The sequence below is a fragment of the Telopea speciosissima genome, chromosome 1 (assembly GCF_018873765.1).
Source record: "Telopea speciosissima isolate NSW1024214 ecotype Mountain lineage chromosome 1, Tspe_v1, whole genome shotgun sequence".
NCBI lineage: Eukaryota > Viridiplantae > Streptophyta > Magnoliopsida > Proteales > Proteaceae > Telopea > Telopea speciosissima.
In genome coordinates, this window is record NC_057916.1 from 69,306,253 (window position 1) to 69,329,568 (window position 23,316).

At 37.5% G+C, this 23,316-nt stretch overlaps 1 protein-coding gene across 2 annotated transcripts; it reads right to left on the bottom strand.

Moving 5' to 3' along the window:
- Positions 1-242: 242 nt before the first annotated feature.
- Positions 243-16,407, bottom strand: LOC122648789 (3-hydroxyisobutyryl-CoA hydrolase-like protein 1, mitochondrial). 2 transcript variants are annotated; one of them, XM_043842015.1, is made up of 14 exons: positions 16,172-16,406; positions 16,017-16,097; positions 15,843-15,911; positions 15,630-15,696; positions 15,261-15,340; positions 13,608-13,691; positions 3,692-3,776; positions 3,333-3,418; positions 3,126-3,247; positions 2,075-2,135; positions 1,097-1,195; positions 907-1,008; positions 781-822; positions 243-689 (listed from the first exon to the last, which is right to left on the bottom strand). In XM_043842015.1, the coding sequence occupies exons 1-14, from the start codon at positions 16,301-16,303 to the stop codon at positions 570-572; spliced, it is 1,230 nt and encodes a 409-aa protein (XP_043697950.1). In that variant the 5' UTR covers positions 16,304-16,406; the 3' UTR covers positions 243-569. The 2 variants fall into 2 exon arrangements, with proteins under 2 accessions (XP_043697950.1, XP_043697951.1); XM_043842016.1 differs by lacking the exons at positions 243-689; positions 781-822 and having other exon boundaries at positions 901-1,020; positions 16,172-16,407.
- Between the last annotated feature and the right edge of the window lie 6,909 nt (positions 16,408-23,316).

Below are 23,316 nucleotides of genomic sequence, written 5' to 3' on the forward strand. Positions count from 1 at the left end.
TGGGAATGAGTCATGGTTTTAGAAAAGAGACCAGAGAATGAAAGGGAAAGGGGTCTGATTCTGGTTTTACCCGGTTTAATAGGTATTTCCATACTTTCACAGGACTGGAGACCAGAGTGATGGTAAGATCCAGCAAACCACATTTTGACCAGACAATCCGGTCCGGTTTTTAAGTCTATTTGCCTGAGTAATTCCCCCCCCCCCCCTCCACACACACACACACACTCACAGAGTCTGGCAAAGAGTGTTCAATTTCACCATAAGTTCCATTGCACATTCAAGAAGTACAACGAAATGTTTAGAAATGGCAATCAATAAACAAATAGAACATGTTGCTACTAAAAAATGTGGGAGTATCCCAAATCATGAAGTTGGGCTGCAATTGTAAATCAACTCTCAGTGCCTATCAATGAAAACATCCATCAGTCTTCTGGAACAAATAATCAGCAGCAGGATGAATTGTTGAAAGAAGCACCACATCCATATGGCAGGTATTCTAAAGGTAAATTGTTTCTTCAATTTGCCAAATGCTAGTTGTGTAAAATGAAAACTGTTGGATAAATCTCCAATCAGGTAAATGCTTCTCGGAGTTTTGTAGGTAACTCGAGGTCAGGCTCTAACTCGCTAAGTGGCAAAAAGTAGCTATCCACCATGTCTTTAGATACTTGATTCAAACTTGGAGGATCAAACTGCATATTTCCAACAGTTGGCTCATTAGTAACATCATCTCTAAATTATTTCTGTTCATAATGCATAAGAAGAAGCATGTACTGCTAATACCTTTGGTGCAAGGTCCTTGTCCACCAATCGTGCCCGGACACCCTAAGAAATTACATAAAAATAAGATGGACAATATTACAAACAACTACAACTGTTTTAGTTGAATGATGAGCAAGAGGTTGATACCTCACAGAAATTATTGGAGGCCTGTCTGAATATCCCTTGAAGAGACATTCGATACTCACGAATCAGGCACTGATCATGAGTCTGGAATCTACCTTCTCGTATCTAAACCAGTCACTAACATTGGAACATGTTAAAAATCATGCTAGTAGTGCAGAATAAAGCCAAAAGATACAAGTTACAAGAGACTCACAGATCTTAAAGAGACCTTCAAGCTCAAAGGTGAGGCCTCCTTTAGTTTCTTGAGTGCCGAACTACACCACTCATTGTTTGATCGGGTTGCCTCGCTTTCCTGAGAAAGTTCAATTACTTGACAAATAATCACAGTTATTTAAATGTTCTGAATGAACTCTATTTGGAAACTTGAAATTTCTGTCTCCTCAAATTTAAGCCAGGCAAATGCAGCCAATCCAGACCATAAGATAGGGAACCCTCTGGATTGGGCACTAGTTAACTTTCATAATCCACCTCAACAGCATGAACCAGCCATTCATACATTGTTACATTGGATAAAATTTATAATTACCAAGGGTGGCATGGCTAACTTGTGGGTCGATCCCCTTTGGGCTGCCAACTATACTGCCACAATGATACTCAATTGGACATCCATACAGATACATCATCCATGTGAGTACATATGGTTACAGATAAAAATGTTACCATACCAGGATATGGATATTGTATTTTCTACTTAAAAAAGAGTATAAAAATAGAGAGGGGTTGGTTATAGGGGGAAAAACATACACACACACTGGCAGGAAGAGAAAAATCATAACTATACGTATGTAACAATGTGTGAGTGTGTGCGTGTCCTTTGCCTGGTCTTCAAGGTGGCACAAAACACATTCAACACACATGTATAGTGAGAGAACTTGTCCATTGAAAGAAATTTAAGCTCCGATTCAAAGATATCATGAGGCTTAGTGTTATTGAAGAGATATATGACAAAGATTAAACGAGGACAGTGGGGCATGGGCGTATAAAATAAAAACCAAAAAAATGTTTATCTCATATGGAAAGTGCAAGCATGGATGACCTCAACAATTCAATCTGACAATTAGCCCATGTTCAATTAACAAAAAATCATGTTGAATCCTGGGAACTCTCTCTTCCAATCTTAAGAAACAAGAAGGTTATTCACAAGTCAAGACGCAAATTAACTCGTTCTCACCAAGGCATCAATAATTTCTTCAACTGTATCATGGCCAAAACATTTATCAATTGTATCAATCCTGAAAATAGAAGCGTAGATATAACATCAGCAATTTTCAAAAATTAAACATCATAAAAAAAAAAAAACTGTGCAGAGCTAACATGTCAATAAAATAGCATACATTCATGTGGTGCACATGTAAGAGGTCGCGACTCATTATAAATATCACAAGTTCAAAGAAAACCCACAAGGATCAGAGACCATAACCTTTACAGGATCCATCAGGAACAGGGGGGAGGTTGGGGGAGGAGAGATGACAGACAAAAGAGAATGGAAGTGAGATGAAGGGTTACACAAGTTTGAGCGGGGAGAGAACTTAAAAGGCCATCAAATACACTTACACTCATAATGAGTATGCTCCCTTTGACCCTTTCTTCATGAAGAAAACCAATAAAGAAAAGGGCAATTAGGCATTAAAATTCAAGAATCATCTTATTAGATGGGGCACTTTGGTCAAAGGGAAAGTTGATGCAATAGAAATAAGGAAATGTTGAAATTACACACACACACACATGCTCACAGACACAGACAAACATCAGGCACGCACGCATGCACAAAAAAGGTAAAAAGGACTTGAGTCACAAAAATAAAGACTTTCTGGAAGCTAGGTATGTGTTAAAACATTTATCTTCAACTGGGACTGTATAATAAAGGTGTAATACCTGACACCTCATCAAATCATGGTCAACCATTTGACTATTTACAAGATGCTGATTTCTAGACACATTTGAAAATACAAAAAAGGAAAAGAGCAGAAAAGAAGTTCCATTATGAGTTCTCACACATTTCCTGGAATACCATAAACATTTCCATTAAAACATTACAAAGAGTTTAAATATAGAAGGTCAGAATATTACATTTAAGTGGAGATTCTATGAAACAACAAATCATGGAAGTACCTTTTACTCTTTTAGCAAAAAAATAAAAAACAAATCATGGAAGATGGAACCATAAAAGGATTACTTAAACAGATAAAGATATACATCTGAAGGAAGAACAAATGAAAAACCTGTGAAAAACACTCTTCTTGTCCGGATAGACAAGGTCACAATAGTGCTCAAGAGAAGATTCTATTACAGAAGGATCATCTGTAACTAATGTACCAAGTCGTTCTTCAATCAAAGGAAGCCTCTGTTACAAAGAGCAAATCAGTTACGTGGCCAACAAATAGCAGGCATTTAGCAACAAACATCAAAGAGAGACCAAAAGAACAAACTGCACTCAGTGAATAGTGTGTGGCAAGCCCACAAGCAAGCATCTCTGCCCCATTCAGCTTCTCTCCTGTTAGAGCCAAGTATTCCCCTGCAAAGATAAATAATAGATAAACATCACATTTGAAGAGCAATAACAGGAATCAGAGAACATGAATAATTGTAACAGTGATAATAGATATAGATACACAAATGATTAATGGATCATATCACATGTTCTCAATTGTTGCATCTCCTATAGGCAGCTAAACTTTATACACAAAAACCACAAGAAATTGAACTTTCTGATGTATATCTAGAAAAGGTAGAAGCAGAACTTAATTTTACACAGAAATCAAAACAAAAAGAGGCAATACAAGAATACCTATGTGGCCAGGTAAATGTGAAAGGTAAAAGGATGCCCCAGCATCAGGATGGAAACCAATTATAGTTTCTGGTGTGGCAAAAACCTGCAATTTTTGCCATGATGTTAGGAAATGTTGACATGGCCATCCCCTACAAAAATAAATAAAATTTTAAAGGGGAAAAAGAAGGGTATATAGTAAAATGAATCTTAACAGGGTTTATTCTAACAATATACACCATGAACAATCAACTAAGTTATGTATGACAGGGCAAGGCAGCAAATTGCCTTTTTCTAATAGCCAGCACCTTGCCTTGCCTTGACCATGACAACTATATCCTGAGATTCCACGAGATCTGTGTGGGGGGAGCTAAAACTAAGAATTTGATCAAGACCTCATAATCTATGATCTGGTGGCATAAACAAATTAAGAATCAAAAGCAAGAAAGCAATCCACATCCAAACAGAAGTAAGAATCAGAGGCCAGCAGCAGTACTATTAACTGCAGCTAATAACAAAAAGCAACTCAAAAGTATACCGCAGGCAACCAAATACTTTTTTTCCATAACTATATCTGAATTTCAATGTCCATCATAGCTTGCTGATATAAATCACTCCACAATCTTAACCCTACTCTAACTTGAACAATTAAATCCTAATTGTAGAAAACTAACATCAAAACAACTAAAAACTCCTGAAGTACTCTTAGATTTAAAATCCAATTCACCCAAAAAAAAAAAAAAAAGATTTAAAATCCAACCAAAACCCAATTATAACGAACTTTTCCAATTCAACTACACCACCAAATTTTACAAAAACAGTAAAAGTCATACAACTCAACTCAACCCAGCCTTATCCCAACTACATGGGGTTGCTACATGGATCCTTTTTTCTAATCAGCTCAATATGAAGTCATACTTGTAACTAGCCCAAAGCTATGCATGTCTTTTCTCACCACTTCTCCTAGAGTAGGACAACAATCCCTCAAAGTAGGATGAAGATCCAATAGTCAGGTTTCAAATTATTAGCAAGGAATGAAAATAGAATCTAGTGTCCAGAAATAGAAACAATGTCATATATTCACATTCACAGAACAGATCAGCCTAAGATTAAAGTCACATGCTCCATTCAAGAGGTAGAACACAATACCTACAGATCAAATTAATGCAGCAACCAGAATCTTCAAATCAGCAATTCACATAATTAACAACTTAGGATCAAAATTAGAAACCATGGAAGCAACCAAACCACAACTCAGATCATGCTCACACTGAAGTAGATGGAAGGTCATGTATGATGGAACAACACTTCAAAAGTTCATCATGAACTAATGGTCGGATGATCCAAACACCTCAGTAGGCAAAAATAGCAACTTAGACTCAGATTTAGTAACCATCAGTACACTTCAATCCGTAGGGGGGAATGCTTTAATATTCCAGTCAATGGAATGGTAGGACTAGCAGCAAACAACCACAAGAAAACACTCCAATCTGATGGTCAGATATAGGAGAATCAATACTCTATTGTTGTTGGCCAGTAAGGGAAGAAATAGACACCGTGGCCTTGTATAAACAACTGTATGCAATGGCAGCATATAAGATGGCTTCAACAGTCTTCAATCAACAACAAACCGTAGTATTCAACTTGGAATAAAGCTGACATACATACATACCTGAGTTTCAGAACCAGAGAAGAGAAAAGAAGAGGAAGAATGTTATAACCTGAATTTCTCACCCAAGGCCTCAACCAGTATCCCACCAGACCTCCTACTGTCTCTCACAGCTCCTGCTCACACACTACATTGCAGCTGTAGCAACAAAGACTCTAGTATCAAAAATCGTGGGCGACTACTGCTGCCCTCTTCTCTTATCAATAGATCTAGTTTATATTACAGAAATAGAAGTATTCTAGTGACTTCCAAAATATTAACTATTAGGTAGTAACATAACAGCAACAACCTATTATTAAACAAGTAATGATAAAAATAGAAACAAATAACTAAGAGGTCTTCTAGTAGCCTGCTTACATAAGGAGGGGTCCTTAATGGGCCCAAACCTGGCCTAAGAATTGAGCCTAAACTTGAACAGCAAGTGGGCTTAAGGGCTGGACTCAATGGGACTGCTGCTGGACTTTTCTTCTCTTTCTCCTTATATTTACATCAATAGGCCTGCCCCTGGATCTTTTAGCTCCTTCGATCTGAATCAAATCACCTCTCCGTATTGGAGCACTCAAAGTCCGCACATGTCCATGCCACCTCAGATGACTTTGTCACAACTTATCATGTATCGGAATTATTCCTAAATTAGCTCTAATTCATTCATTCCTTATTTTATCTTTTCTCTTTTTACCACTCATCCATCTTAACATCCTCAATTTAGCTACACTAAGTTTGTTTATATGTTGTTTCTTCGCTGCCCAACATTAGGCTTCATACATCATTGCTGGTCATATAACTTTCCTATAAAATTTTCCTTTGAGTCTTAAAGGAATACTTCGATTACACAACACTCTGAATGCATCTCTGCACTTCATCCACCCTATTCCCCACCTCCGACTCTCTCTCACTCACTTTCCCCATCCCCGACTCTCTTACGCTCACTTCCCCCATCCCTGAACACCTCGAGACGTTCAGGTAAGCGACTCCCACGAGAGTCTTCCCTCATGAGATGGGGTTTTTGAGTTTTCGATTGGGATTCAACCGAGCTATTCTCAATCTGAGACCTGCTGTTCGCGGTGTTATTTTCCAGAGTTCGGCTACATGACTGCAATAAGATCTATCGGAACAGTCGAGTGGAGATCCACCGGTTGCCATAGTTTCTTCTGCAGTAAGATCATTTGGCTCAATTAGATGGAGACCCTCCAGTAACAATTTGATACTTTTTGTTACTTTTTTGCTTTGTTTTGTAAGTTGTTTTTCTGCTTGTATCTAGTTGTTTCATTACTTGTAGCCTCACCTCCTATTGTTTGCATCATCCACTTTACTGAACTTGTTTGGTTGCCATTGTTGATTTTGTGCCTGAAAGAGCGTCATTTTTCTTTTGTAAGTCTTTAGGTTATGCATTTCGGTGTTGTCTGTTCATTTCTCTTTCATCAAGTAGTTCTCTGTCTTTGGTTTGACCAGCTTATTGATTTTGTCTTGATTAGAACCCTTTCATATGTATTGTCTTTCACTATGAAGGCACACACATGGGAGTTATGGTTTTGGGGAGTGGAATCAGGGGATCTCAGTTTTAGATTTTTCTATGGCTTATGATCTATCCATTGTGAAAACTTTCTTTGAAAAGAGAGGAGCATCTAGTCACCTACAAAAGTGGTCATCATATCAGCCAAATAGATTTCTTCCTAACTAGAAGGTCCAATAGATTGTTTTGTAGGGACTGTAAGGTTATACCTAGGGAGGGCCTTATCACTCAATATAGATTGGTGGACAAAGATATGTGCCTCATTACACAGAATTGTAAGATGGGGGAACCTATTTATCCAAAGATAATTCATTTACTGATAAAGTGGTCAAACAAGGAAACATTTACTGATAAAGTGGTCAAACAAGGAAAGTGGGACTTTGAGGGAGACACCAATGCAATGTAGAACGAGATGTCAACATGTATTAAGAAGGTTGGTAAAGAGGTCTTGGGGGAATCACAAAGAAAACGACATTCCACTAGGGAGACTTGGTGGTGGGATGACGAGGTTCAAGTAGTCATTAAGACTAAGAAAGATAGTTTTAAGACATGACAAAGGACTAAGGATGTACAGGATAAAAAAAGGTATAGATTTGCCAGAAATGAAGCTAAGATAATTGTAGGGAAAGCAAATGCGAAGAAATATGAAGACCTTTATAACAACCTGTAAGCAGCTTTGAATATGAATGCTTGAGTGTCTTAGATCGATCACCCAGCCCCTTATTTATAATAATATCAAGTTACAATCAAAGTATGAATCCCCAATCCTATTCCTATTAGGAATTCCTAGTACAACTAGGACTCCAAACAGAGATCGGATAGAGGAGATAAAAAAACAAAAAAGGAAGAATTAAAGCATAAAATAACTAAACTAATAAAGACTAAATTACCCCTATCGGGTAAAGTAGTCAATCTCAACACAACCTAAGCACAAAGGAAGGGGAAAAAGTTATATATAAGATAACTAGAATGAGAGAAAGGAAGAGTAGAGATTTCGACCATGTAAATGTATTAAAAGTAAAGATGGTAGAGTACTAATAAGGGATGAGGACATTAAAGAGAAATGGAAAAAATATTTTTACAGATTACTCAATGAAGTCATTTTGAGTAATAGCACATTAGCACCCCAGAAGACTGCACTATTCATCTAGACACCACATGTCGTAAATATATACGCAAAATCAGGGTGTCTGAAGTAAAAGAAGCTTTAAGAAAGATGAAAGTAGGCAAGGCACCTGGCCTAGATGGGATCCCATTGAAGGTGTGGAAGAGCTTAAGATCTGTGTTTATCTTGGCTAACCAAGTAGTTTAATAAGATTATGAGTATAAGGAAAATACCAGATGGAGAAGCATTGTGGTCCCGATTTACAAAAAATAAAGGTGAAATACAGAGCTGCAATAACTATAAAGGCATAAAACAAATGAACCATACTATGAAGTTATGGGAGAGGGTTATAGAAACCCTCCTGAGAAAAGAAACTACTATTTCAGAGAACCAATTTGGTTTTATGCCAGGAAGATCCACGATGGAAGCTATTTACTTAGGAGGCTCGTGGAAAGATGTAGAGAGGGCAAGAAGGATCTCCATATGGTATTTATTAACCTAGAAAAAGCCTACGACAAAGTCCTAGAGATTAATTTGGCATATTCTTGAGAAGAGAAGGGTTTCAAGTAAATTTATAGACATAATTAAAGATATGTAGGAGGGTTTCAAGTAAAATATGTGGACATAATTAGCATGAAGATGTGGTGACAAGGTAGTGAATTCCCAATTACAATTGGGTTACATCAAGGATTAGCCTTAAGCCCTTATCTGTTTGCGTTTATCATGGATGATTTAACCAGAGACATCCAAGATGAGGTTCCTTGGTGTATGCTTTTCACTGAGGATATTATGTTGATGGACGAGACAAAACCAGGGATTAACACCAAGTTGGAACTATGGAGATCAACCTTGGAATCAAAGGTTTTAAGATAAGTAGAACAAAGATGGAGGATATGATGTGTAACTTTAGTTACACTAGGACTTTTAATGAAGTGATGGATATTGATGAGAGGGAGATTCCACAAAGTGATTATTTTATGTATCTACTATCTAGGCTCAATCATAAATAAAGAAGATGATATAGAGGATGATGTTGCTCAAAGAATTAAAATAGGATGGTTGAAGTGGAGAGATGTGTCCACAGTCTTGTGTGATCGGCATATTCCTTTAAAGCTTAAAAGGAAAATTTTATAGGACTGTTATAGTATCGGCTATGATGTATGGTGCAGAATGTTGGGAAGTTAAGAAGGAGCATATAGATAAACTAAGTGTAGCGGAGATGAGGATGTTGAGATGGATGTGTGGCAAAACTAGGAAGGACAAAGTAAGGAATGACCACATTAGAGCTGAGTTGGGAGTAGCTCCAATTCATGACAAGCTACGAGAAAGTCGTTTTAGGTGGCATGGGCATGTTCAACAGAGGCCTTCGGATGCTCCAGTTCGGCGGAGTGATTTGATTAAGATTGAAAGATCTAAAAGATTCAGGGGCAGGCCTAAAATAACTCTAGGAGTTGTGGTGAGGAAAGACTTGCATAGCCTAGGCCTTCTACCACGTTTGGCTTCGAATAGAGCTAATTGGAGAACAATGATCCATGTAGCCAACTCCATTTAATTGGGATAAGGTTATGTTGTTGCTATTGTTGTTGTAGTTGTAGTATATATGATTAAACCTAAGTACTTAAAATATTCACTTTGCAGTATTTCCTATCATTACTTTTCACCACCCCATTTTCAATCCTATTGTTACTAAAGTTACATACCACATACTCTGTTTTTGTTCTACTCATCTTAAAACCTTTTGACTCCAAGGCTGATCTCCATAATTCCAACTTTGCAACTTTGCATTTATCCTTACTTTTGTTTCATCTGCCAAAACAATATCATCAGCAAAAAGAATACACTAAGAGATCTGATCTTAAATGTCTCTAGTAACTCATCAAGTCAATGATTAGGACAAACAAATAAAGCATTACAGCTGATCCTTGATGTAACCCAATTGTAATTGGGAATTCAATACCTTGTCCCTTCCCCCCCCCCCTCCCCATTCGTACACTAGTCACTAAACCATTATACATATATTTAACTATGTCTACATATTTACTCAAAACACTTTTCTTCTCTAACACTAAATCACGTTCACTAAAATATTCAAAAGTCTAATAGTCGTACTTACTAAATCCTAAAAATAGTAATTTAACATAATCACAATAAATAGGTCTTGCATCTCACATGTTTTACCTTACTAATAACATTAATGTAAGACTAGAATACCAGTCCCAAAAAACCCACAAAAATTCAAATAGGAACAGAATCAGAATTAGAAACTTAGGGTTTATGATCAAACCAGCCAAGTGATGGCCAGCCCACTTGGATCGAGTGTAGAGAATAGTAAGGGAAAGCTTGCCTCCAAAATTGGTTCAGATCTGATGGTCGGAAGTAGAGATATCAAAGAGTCACCAAAATAGAAGGTTTGGAGAAACCTTCCAAACAATGTTGTTCTGGGCTTCCAGCAGTAACCAAGTGTAAGGCTTGGTGAATGAAGCCTAGTCTGCAAGTTTTGATCAATTCTGATGGTTGGAATTGGAGAGGGGAGGATGAGAATGAAAATAGGAAGTATGGGAATTATGTGAGTTTCAGGCAGTGGGATGGGGTGGAAGTGTCAATCAAGTGGAGGTAGTGGAAGGGGGAGACTGAGTTTCAAAACCCAGCAGGGTTGGGGTTGATTTGAAGGTGTTATGGAATTAGAAGGTTGCAGCCAAAGAGTTGAGGTGCAGCACAGCTCCAATCGATGGATCTCCCAGCAGCAGCAATCACAGTGAGTGAGAGATGTCTTCAACCTTGAATATTGTTCACCAGCAACAGCAACAACAGTGTTGGAGAAGTGCCTTCAAGCTTCGAGTGATGATCTCCAGTAGCAGCAGAAGCAACTTGAAACAGCAGCAACAGAAACCGAGTGGAATCCTTGGTAGTGGAATAATCACAGCAGTTCTCAGGCTCGTTGGAGAAGATGGCAATGGAAGGGTTGGGATAGGTGGATTTGGCTCGCTCAGCCAGGCTCCTTCAGCCCTTTAAGTCACACACAACTTGAGAAACAATCATACTTGCAGCAAAGCAAATTCTCATTCAACTATGTAAATCGTGGGGAGAGGCATTAACGGCCTTTACAATATAAAGAGGGCTATACTTGCACCTCAAGTAAGAGGAGAAATAGAAACTTAACATAATATGTTGCAACATGAAAATAGAAACTACTCTAATTAACTAGGACTGAAATAAAATAGAAACAAAATAAAATTTTGGGTAAATTACACAACACCCCCTGAAAATCAAATGATACTCAACTCACCCCCTCTTATTTGAAAATACTTATCCGTCCCCCTCTAGAGTAACGATGTTAACTTTAAACGATCCAAAAACTGAAAAGACAATTTTAACCTCAACCAAAATACGATAAACAATGACAATTGAGGTACCCAACGTTTGTAGAAAATGCATTTTAGATACCCAAACCATTTGAAGGCCACCGTCGACCGAGAACCTTCCAGTATCGCCGCCGCCTACAAGAATCTCTGCCGGTGAGCTCTTGCACCTTAGCCCTGAACTCAGAGGCAGTGGTCTTTACCTTTATAGGGTTTGAGATGTACACAACCTTGATGGGTTTTGATTTGTTCTTTGGTTTGGCCCTTTTGCAGCTCTTGCTGCTTTGATGAACACTTATTTTGAAAGTCTAAGAAGTTCTTGCTCGAGTGTTGTAGCACCGCTGCCTAACTTCCATCTACACCCTATGCTCTTACATCTATTGTGCCTTCTATGGAGATTTTTCTACAGAAATCAAGTTTTATGGCTGGCGTCATCAAGTTCTGAAACTGTATTCTAGCAGCATCGATTTTTTAAATAAATCTCAATCCAGCCAGCAGATCTCTTTCTATCTTTCAGGTACTTATTCATCTACTTGGTAAGGTTACTCGATCCAGATTTGAAGCTGGTCTGATCACCCGATTATATACTATTAGAAATCTCCAAACAAGGTCTGCAATACTCTGTTTTCAAGGTTTTTTTTTCAGCTCGATATCCTCTATCGTTTATGATCTGACCAGAAGATCTAGCGCAGTTTTTAGGGGATTATTACCCCCTTTCTTGAAGGCCACTCGATCCTAGTTTGGTGTCCATCTGAACCCCAGATCTTATTTTATTGCAAAATCACCAAATTCTGGGTTTATTTACTTCAGATTTGCAGTTTTTGGGCTGCAGTTTATATCAGTTCTCTGTATATCATTGAACGTTTGTGGGGTTTGTATTCCCTACTACTGGTCTTCATATTTCCAGCCTTGAGATCGACAAGTGGCTGGGGAAAATCCGTTGCTGCAGCTTCATTCCATCGTTTTTTTTTCCTTTTATTTTATGGTCTGAAATATATACCCTAAATCACCCTCTTTGGTCGCTAGAACTTGCAGCATTTCGGCAAAGAAATCTCAATTCTGCCTAGAAAAACAGAGTATCGTCAATTCTTGGATCTTCTTCTTCGATGCATGTCTCGAATGGACTGGCGGAGATTGAGTTGCAGGTCATGTGAGGAAGAGGATAGATTTTGGGGGTTTTAGATCCAAGGGTAAAAAAGTAACTCTAGATTGGTCAAGGGTAGTTTAGCGATTTAAAAATATTTGACTTCCTGACTTCATAACTTAACCGCATAAAACTAACGGTGGGGACTAAGTTGTAATATAGTGCTCTAATACAGGGGGACAGGTGAGTATTTTCAAATAAGAGGGGGTGAGTTGAGTATCGTTCGATTTTCAGGGGGTGTCATGTAATTTACCCTAAACTCTTCTAAATCTCCTTGTGGGACCCACTTGGATGACTTAATTGTTGCAGCCGAAATCTCCAGCCTGTGGTCCCCATCAATTCAACTTATTAGCTTTAGAAGAATGACAAAATTGCCCTTCACTTAAGGATTTGAATCACTAATACTTAAAAGACTAATCTGCCCCCACAATTCTTCAAGGAATATTCTCACCAAGCCAAAAATAAGGGGCTGTGACACTGTTCACGTGGACTGTGTTTTGGCCTCTTTTTCTTCATGTTTTGTCCTACATCAAACATTATTCATAGTTTCCTGGATAAAGCATACCTGTTGTGTTGTTTGACATGTTCATTTCAACAAAGACCATTATTAATCCTTCCGGGCCACAAAATCTTAATGTGCAAATCACATTAGATACTATTTTGATCATCCTTGAAAGCAATATATGCCCCCACAGGGGCTGTGACACTGTTCACGTGAACAGTGTTTTGGCCTCTTTTTCTTTATATTTTGTCCTACATCAAACATTATTCATAGTTTCCTGGATAAAGCATATCTGTTGTGTTGTTTGACATGTTCATTTCAACAAAGACCATTATTAATCCTTCCGGGCCACAAAATCTTAATGTGCAAATCACATTAGATACTATTTTGATCATCCTTGAAAGCAATATATGCAAGCCCCCCACCAGTGAATACTCCATATATCTTCAATAGAAAGTCATGCGCCTCTAGTTTATTTCACAGCAAAACCTTCAGAATCATCATTAAATGTATGACACTCTACTAGGTGTTTGACAAAGCCATTGAGGACTTCCTGAGACAAAATAAATGGACTTGTTTCAAGATCAACTATTCATGCCCAGAGAGAGAGAACACTAGATAAATGTGTTTTTGGTATATACATACAGTCTTCTCAGTTGCAACACGGAATGTCCCTGGAATTGAAACCCCTGCCCCACCCCCCATGGTAATACCATTTAGAATAGCCACCTACATGGAAAAAATCATACGTGAAGGTTAGTATTTCCCTTTTCCAACTTAAACTAAAGGGAGAGGTCAGTTAGAAGGTCAAAATAGAATTTCAAATCTTACTTAATAATTGCACAAATTATTATACAAAAACGAATTTAAACAGAAGAAATGCAATGTTAACAAAGGGGGGAAAAAAGAATTGCAACACTATCCTTCAAAGAACTATGCATGTTTCATATCACCCGGCAGCTTATAGGTCATCATAATTGTTGGTATCATTATTTGGCAATTGGAAAACACCCTGATGCAGAAATAGATTGATTTCATAAGCGATATTGTAAAATTTAAAGCTATCTTCATATATTACTTGTTTGCCAGTTATACATTTAGAAACCAGAGAGATTAGATGAACTATTTCTTCCATCAACTCTTATCTCATTCTAAATGAATTGCATCTTTTTCCCTATTTCACTAACAAACTTCAGCGACAACCCAAATCTCACTGCTGGTGTTTAAATCTCCTTTACTGGCTCAAGTTTCTATTCATCACAGTTTATATCACCTAATTTAGTTTAGGGGGGAGAGTTTTCTGTCCGGGAGTGCAGCTCCTGCACCAAGGTGAGGGCCAATGGGAGCGCACGTGAAAGCATCAACACGGGGTGGGATTTCGGCTTTAGTGCTTTACATAGCTGGTCATTTCGGGGGCACGGAGTCTGGGCGCAGGAGCCACACTCCTGGACAGACTACTTTTTCCCTTCAGTTTATATTACAAAATTATCATGCCTACAAAAGAAGCAGAATGTCCTGTTGATGCCCTCTCCGTAGTTCTTTCTAGCTGCTGCAGATACACAACTCTCATCAAACCAATCAAGCAGTTCAACACCTAATCCTAGATACTCTCTCGCTATGCTCCTTTTCCTATTGGATTTATTTTAATTCAATATCAAGCATTTATTGGATACTTTTTTTTCCTTTTAATCACTAGTATGCTGTTTAGCAGGTTGAGCATAATGATTTAAAATAATTCCGCCAAAAATATGTAACTCCAACTTATGTCTGCAGCACAGAAATATAGTACTTCAACAGAAGTTCTAGAAAGAGTGGACAACTGTATATCTATTGTATCAACAAGGCATCAAGATAAGAAAAAACAAATTTAGTACTTCAACAGAAGTTCAAGAAAGAGTACACTAGTATGCTGTTTAGTACATTAGTATGTTGTTTAGCAGGTTGAGCATAATGATTTAAAATAATTCTGCCAAAAATATAGTACTTCATCAGAAGTTCTAGAAAGAGTGGACAACTGTATATCTATTGTATCAACAAGGTATCAAGATAAGAAAAAACAAATTTTGTTTGTATAAAACCCTCCCCAAAAAGTAATTAACATAGTTATTCAAAATTTTGATGAATATACTCTAAAAAGGACCATTTGAAAGTCAGCGTCACATGGACAAAATTCCATAACATAGAACTACCGTATTTCAAAAAATGATATCTCAATAACCCCCGAAAAAGGAAATTACAGGCTAAAGCTTAACTGCAGATGTCAATTGTTTCAATGCTAAAGAAATCTTTGATACTTACATGTGGCTTCAAATATGTGCCCACAAGGTACATAAAACTGTATAGTTTCCTGAAAAATTCTTTAATTTCTTCCATCTTCCCTGCATACAATGAAACTATAGTTTACAGGAACAACGATTTGCTAGACTAGTACTAAAAATTTGCACAGCAACAAAACAAAGAAATGAATAAACCTGGAAGAAGAAAAACCATTGATAACATGGTCCACAATTTGAAATATATACATTTGTTTTCTTCCAAAACGCATATGAAAACAGGAATTTGGTATCAAAATATTTCCAAATACATGTGAAAGAAAACGGATTGAAGTGCAAGATTCTCACCGCGAACTAATCTTTAAAGAACAAAGAAGAAAATGTCTTATTTTACCTTCATTTCGTAATCGATAGAGAGAAACGACATCTCCACCAGCACAAAAAGCCTTGCTGCCACTGCCCTTCAGGTTCCAAAAATGATGTCAAAGTGTGGCCTTTGTATAACAGGAACAAAAAGAAGCAAAATACACCAATAACAGAAAAAGAGGGAGAATAAATGAAAGAAATGGAAGACATACTCGAGTAAATACGGAACGAAATCACTAACCTTCATCACGACAAAACCAATATCAGGATTTCCTTCCCAGGATTCATACAGTTTTTTCAAACGCGCTCCCTGAAGGTAAGAGAAACAAACGTAGGGGGTCTTAATGGAATAACAAAATAGGAGAGACCCGGAAAGCAAAACCATAAATATTGAGCTAAAACAAAAGGAGAATACCATTGAAGTTGTAAGAGCATTGAGGGCGGAGGGTCTGTTGAGAATAGCTGTTCGACAATGAGCTTTGCCTTCGACTAGCACCTGTAACATCAAAATAGGCGTATGTAGTCGAACGATAATAGTTTTAGCTTGAAAGGATTGGATAGAAAACTCACTGGATTTTGAAGTTGAAGTTCGTCGTCATCATCTGGGTTAATGGTATGAGTGCAGAGGTTTCTGTAATGGGGAAGAAATCTAGGAATTCCAAGGGAACGCTTCTTGAGTAAGAGCCCTTTCAAGCTCTGCATTTTTCCACGAGTGTCGTGTATTTCCCACTTCCGAGATTGAAGAGAAATCCTCTTCGACGAAATTCAGCTTTGACAGCCTCGAGTGCGGAATGTGGATTAGAGGTTCGAAGTCGAACTTGATCGAAGCAAAAGGGGTACTCGTGCGATTCCACAAAGGGGTTGGTGATGGAAGAAAGAACTCGACCGAAACTTGTCGAAACCACCGAGTTAACTCGGTCTTACAGTTTTCGAGACGAGTTGAAAACAAGGTTCTAAAACTCGGGTTTCTTCGACCAATCAGAAACTGAGTTCGTTTTTCGATCATATCTCGGTCAAAACTTGGAACTTTCTCCATGCTAACTCGAACCTTGGTTTCGAGGCCCAGAAGTTGTTTGTTTTGCCTTGATTCTTGTTGTGCTGCCTATTTGTGACATTTTAAATCCAATCCATGCATTAGTTTCACATAGAGATTACTAAAAATAATACTTGTGGTTTTGATCCAAGTTTGATAATGTATATTGTTCTTGGACATTGTATCGAATAAGGTTTGATCGGAACACAACACATTCAATATAAATCAGATTTAAGCAATCCTGGATTTGTTAGAAAGCTTTGTTTTGACAGCTTTCCAGCAAGTTCAAGATTGTTTAAATCTAATTTATATTGAAGGAGTTATGTACCGGTAAAACTTAATTTGGAGTGCGTAAATGCCGTCAAAACCACTCTGAATGAAACTTTTTTTTTTTGATATCAAAACAAATGAATATTTTACCGCACTTTTGGTGTTTTAGCAATGTTTTACCATATTAAGATTTATGGAATTTTTAAATTTGAGAAAAACCCTAGCATTAGAAAGTTAAAAATTACACCTACCGCCAAAAATCCAGTTTTTGTTCTTGAACTGGGGGGTTGACTTTTTTCCTTTTGAAATTTAATTTCTTAATTATTTTTATTGGATTCAAATAGGGGGTATTTGCTTATTTATGAATAATATCTTATTAGGCATAAATAGGTGTCTGTCCTGGTTTCTGGCCTGGAAACCGGTATACTTAAGTATCTATACTGGTTTCGAGCCAGGTTTCCCCAAGTTTTGATGGGCATAAGTGTCAGAAACTTGCAAAATTATCAACATCTCGGTCGAAATTGGTCGAAACCATTGAATTTTAGTCGAAACCTTGGATTTTTTAAAATCACCCTTCAATTCGTCTCAGAAACCTGCAAAACCAAGTTAACTCAGTGGTTTCGACAAGTTTTGGTCGAGTTTTTCTTCCATGGTTGAGGGGTGATTTTAAAAAATCCAAGGTTTCGATCGAAATTCGATGATTTCAACCAGTTTCGACTGAGATGTTGGTAATTTCACAAGTTTCGACATTTATGCCCATCGAACTTGGGGAAACCTGGCTCGAAACTAGTATAGATACTTAAGTATGCCATTAACTAGGGCAAACACTTATTTATGCCTAATAAGATATTATTTATAAATAAGCAAATACCCCCTATTTGAATCCAATAAAAATAATTAAGAAATCAAATTTCAAAAGGAAAAAAAATCAACCCCCCAATTCAAGAACAAAAATTGGATTTTCGGTGGTCGGTGCAATTTTTAACTTTCTAATGTTAGGGTTTTTCTTAAATTTAAAAATTTCATAATCTTAATATGGTAAAATATTGCTAAAAACCCAAAAGTGCGATAAAATATTCTTTTGTTTTGATGTCCAAAACTTTTATTGAGCAATTTTGACATTTGCGTACACCAAATTAAGTTTAGTACATAACTCCTTCAATATAAAGCAAATTTAAGCAATTTTGAACTTGTTAGAAAGTTGTCAAAACAAAGCTTCTAACAAATCCAAGATTGCTTAAATCGATTTATATTGAAGGTGTTATGTTCGATCAAACTTTATTCGATACAATGTCCAAGAACAATATACATTATCAAACTTGGATCAAAACCACAAGTATTATTTTTAGTGTTCTCTATGTGAAACTAATGCATGGATTAAATTTAAAATGTCAAAAATATGTAGCACAACAAGAATCAAGGCAAAAAAACAACCGGCCTCGAAACCAAGGTTCAGTCAACCTGGAGAAAGTTCCAGTTTCGACCAAGATATTGTCGAAACCAAGACGAACTCAGATTTTGGCTGGCCGAAACTTAGTCGAAACCACGAGTTTTAGAATCTTGGTGAGAATGTGACGTTGACCACAAAAGTTCAAATTTTTGCAACCCTCCTCATTTATCAGGAGCTTGAGACCGGTAGCAAACACTAGCGGAGTTAACCTTCTTTTTTTTCTTTTTTTCTTTATTATTATTATTATTATTATTTACTAAAATGTATATTGTATTATTAAAGAAAAAAATACAAAAAATGAAAGGAGGGCATACCCTACCTATTACATGTATAAAAGATTATTGAGAACCCACCTTCGACAATGCCATCGAGTAGGATCTAAAAAAAAAAAAAAAAAAAAAAAAACTATTTACTAAATCGGAATCTTGGTCTACATGAAGAACCCACCACTCCTTTGCTTTTGCTTACTACTTCAATGTTTTTCCCTGCATAATAGAGTTAAAGCTGATAAAAAATCATTTTAAGCAACGGATTTAAAAGCAATTTTGAACTTGTTAGAAAGTTGTCAAAACAAAGCTTTCTAACAAATCAAGATTCTTAAATCTTGAAATTATATTTATATTGAACAGTGTTATGTTCCATATTAAACTTTATTCGATACAATGTCCAAGAACAATATACATTATCAAACTTGGATCAAAACCACAAGTATTATTTTTAGTGTTCTCTACGTACGAAACTAATGCATGGATCTCGCTATCTCTGTCTCTCTTTGCTCGTTCTTTCCCTCACGCTCTCTCTATCTTCGTCAATAGGACTTTGTTGCAATTGATATGGAATTGGGTTCATTGGATTCACGGCTTGAGAAAGAAACTTGCAAAGAGGAGGGAAGAAGAAGGGGAAACGAAGGAGACCACCCATAAGAGAACTCGAGGTACCATGCCCTCTATCTCTCTCTCGCTCTCTCCCTCTCTCCCTCACGTCTCTCTGTCTCTCTGTCTCGCTCTCTCTCTCCCTCTCTCACTCTCTATCTCGCTATCTCTCTGTCTCTCTCTGCCTCTCTCTCTGTCTCATTCTTTCCCTCTCTCTCTCTCTCTCGATCGTTGTTTTGTGATGATCGACCCAGGTCTGAATTTTTCATCCCATGTGTCTCGGGAATTGGATCTACATCCCTAAAATTTGAAGGATTTAGAAAGGTATGATTATGGATTTGTTGAGAAAATTGATTTTTCGTCTGGATTTTTAAGAATGGATGTTAGGGATTTTGGGGATTTTATTCATACATCTTGTGATTTTACGGTTTGTTTTTTAGGTATGGATGTATGGGTATAATGGATTTTGGGGATTTTATTATCTTTGAGTCATTCCGATTCTTGCTTTTGCGTCTTTCTTCTTTCTTTCTCGTGATGATTTTATTATCTCTCTGTCTCGTTCTTTCTCTCACTTCGTTTTTTGTCTCGGGATTTAGAGCAACAACTTGAAGGATTCTGCGTGATCCTCTCTACCACGACCATGCCTGCAGAATCGAAGTGTGAAGGTGACTCTCTCTCTCCCACTCTCTCAGCAAGGTAGCGAGATCGTAGCTCTCTGCTCTCTCTTTGTAATGGTGTTTACTCGATTTAGTTGGGTTTTTTTCTCTCTCTATTTACGAATAGAAATTGCTTTGTATTCTTGATTTTGAATAAATTTTGAATAAATTTTGTATCGATTTTCTTCCTTATGATTTTATCCTTCTATGGTAATGCGAATCGAGTGTTCTTCTCTATTTGCTTTTTTATTTCTTCAAAAAAAAGAACATTTTTTTTTGAAGAGATGATCTCTTGATTATGTTGTAAGTTGAGATTGTGGGTCTCTGTTGTTGATGGAATGCATGGAGTTTCGAGTTGGATATTACATTGTGTGTGTGTGTGTGTGTGTGTGTCTAATGTCGGATTGGAGGGCCTTCTTTCTCAATGGTCTCTAAGAGAGAGGGTTTTAAGAAAGAGAGAGTTTTATTGGCTTGGGAGAAAGTGGTTGCAAGTTTATTGGTTGTACTTGAACTTGGGTTTTGGGATGAGACGATGAGTCCTTGAGAGGGAGTGAGATGTTGTGATCTTATTGACCAAATCCACGGGGATAGGAGTGTCATGTCACTCTCCTGCTCTCATCCTCAAATTCTTGCCATGAGAGGAGACCACATATAATTCTCGAATTCAAATGTTTGAGAGCATATTCTAAAGAAAACCACTCCATGGGTTAAGATTAAAAGGAAAGAGTAACCTACCAAGCTGTTGTTGGAAAGCTTTGGAGGAATCCTAGTTATGTTAACTTAAAAAAAAATTTTGAAACCAGTAAACTAAAATAGCACAAGTCCAGCCATTATTATGGACTAACAAACCAGCGAGGTAAATTTTAAATTTCAACACATGACCGAATAATGATTGAAGTCATATGTTCATATTGAAACTCAAACCGGACCCTATGCGGTCGATTATATAAGAAATTGTTGGGGTTCTATATAAGAAATTGTTGGGGTTCATGTGTTGGGCCTATGACCAAAACATGGCCTGGCCTCCCCTCCTCCCCCAACCATAAAAAACCCCGAGCTCACTAGAGGAGACAGCCTTCGATTGCTAATTTTATTACAAGAGAATGGTGAGTAGCAATTCCATTTTCGGGGCTATGATCAACCCATCTAAGTAGAGTTGTCTTGATTAGATTGATGTCAAGATAGTCTTTCATACGGCAAATGAATTCTACATGACTCCTTGCCTAATAGATGATTTCTGAATTATAGGGCGTGATGGATCCATCTGTTAGACAATTGCCACCATCATTAGTGATTTCGAATTATAGGGTTGTGATGGATCCATTACGTTTACAAGCTGACCAGATTGTATGTTTTTGCACGTATTTGGTGGTCCTAGTAGGAAGTACCACCTTACAACAAAAAAAAAAATAGTAGGAAGTACTACTGGGAAGAACAAAGTAAATTAATTAACAATACTTTATCCTGTGTCCCCTAATCAATGAGTACTTGATGGGTCTTTAGCTCAAATTGGTAGAGCACTTGACCATGTTCCAAGGGGATGGTGGTTCGAATCCCGAGGCCCAATTTTTATTCAATGTTCATAGCATTGTCGGTTATGACACTAATCCACATAAGAACCCAATTTTAATGGTATTTTCTAAATTTGGTATATTTTTATAATTACTTTGGTTATGTTAATGAGATATTTTAATTTTATGCCAAGGTTGGTAAGAGAGAAAAGAGTTTTACAAGTATTTATTGGTGTAATTTAGAAGGAAATGGCAATTTTGTAATTAACATCAAATAGGGAAGAACGAGTTTTACCAAACGCCATTTTTGTTCAACGGCGTTCTTGAGACCGTTACCAAAGCAGTCATTTTTGGTCTCGAACGCCCGTTCTAAACAAAGAACGCAAAAGAACGTTCTTAGTCAAGAACACCCGTTCTTTGTTGAGACATTTACCAAACGTACCCTAAACCTTTGGGAGAAGCCTCAATAAGCACCTTTGTGTTCTCCTCAATGTCTCTAGGTGCATAATATCCCATTGTATCGTTTTTCCAATCTATTCGGTAGGTACAGGGCAAGACATTTAGATCAATACTATATTTTTTCACCCATGTACCACCACCGATATGATGATCATAGTCTTTAAACATTCAAATGTCCATTGTAGAACCTTTGACACATGAAAGACAGAGCAACCCTTTCAACTCCACCAACTGGAGTGCATTGGGTTGTAAAGACCCAAGATCAGGACAACCTTCAGGATGTGGGACTAATCTGAATTCTTCACTCTCGACATCAAACGCGGCGATCGTATTGTTAGGGTCAATCATATGCCCATTGTAGACCTTATTATCAATCAAATGATCATAGAAGACAAGCCAGTGGATGGCTCCGTTAACAAAAGCTGGAAAACTAGAACGGCCTATATGATATGGAGAATCCACCACGTCTCTCCAAGCCCAAGAAGAAGAAGAGCAAGAAGAACTAGAGCAGACCCTTCTTTCCATTCCTAAGGTAAAGACTTGACATTTCATGGTTAATGAAGCAGGATCAACAATGATTCCCCTTTCTACAAGGCCATAATTAGGAGCGATAAAACGAACTACTTTATACTGGTCAGTTGACTCAACATATCCGAAACCATAAACAGAGTAATGAAGGGGGAAAGGAAGTTCTGGGCCTTTTGGCAATGTAACGAATTCATGTGTACTGGGATTACAAATATGAACAATCTCATCGTTTTGAATGCAAACCAGATCGAAACGAGTAGGTAAGAGGCTGGCGTAAACATTCTCAGATTTGAACTTAAATCTACTTAATTGATTCTTTTCTGTGTTTATGGATGTTAGGAAAATGGGCCAGAGAACCCTTTTCGTTGAATCGCTTGGACTTGATGTAAAGAAGTGAAGAGGTTGTTTCGATTTGGAATATTGCTGAGAATGGAGTTTAATGAAATAAGGATCATCAGAGATCAGATTATGCCATCGTTTACATACACACCTGAGTCTCAAGAAGATCTTCACAGGTAGCCTCGAAAGAACATTAATCAAAACATCTGCTACCTCAAAAGGCCGATCTTCGTAACCCAGACATTGTCTCTTAATCGTCTTCTCCTCTTCCATATTCATCATCTATCAATCAAGAGGTTCAAGAACCACCAAGAACTTAATTCGTACCGGATTTAGAAACTAGAGCAGGGGAGAAGCGAATTAGTTCCAGAAAGAATGAAAGAAAGAAAGAAAAGCCTCTCTCACTCAGAGCTGTGGAGTATGCGACTCAGATCGCTGCTTGGTCTATACGAAGTAGTAGTAATAGGGGGGAAATGGGGTTTTAAAACGTGGAATCAGTGACGAAATCTGTCACATCTGAACTGTCCACCTTGTCGGGGGTGGGGCATACAGGTTTCAATCGTTGGACTCGAATCAAACTCTGGTGGTTTTTACAGG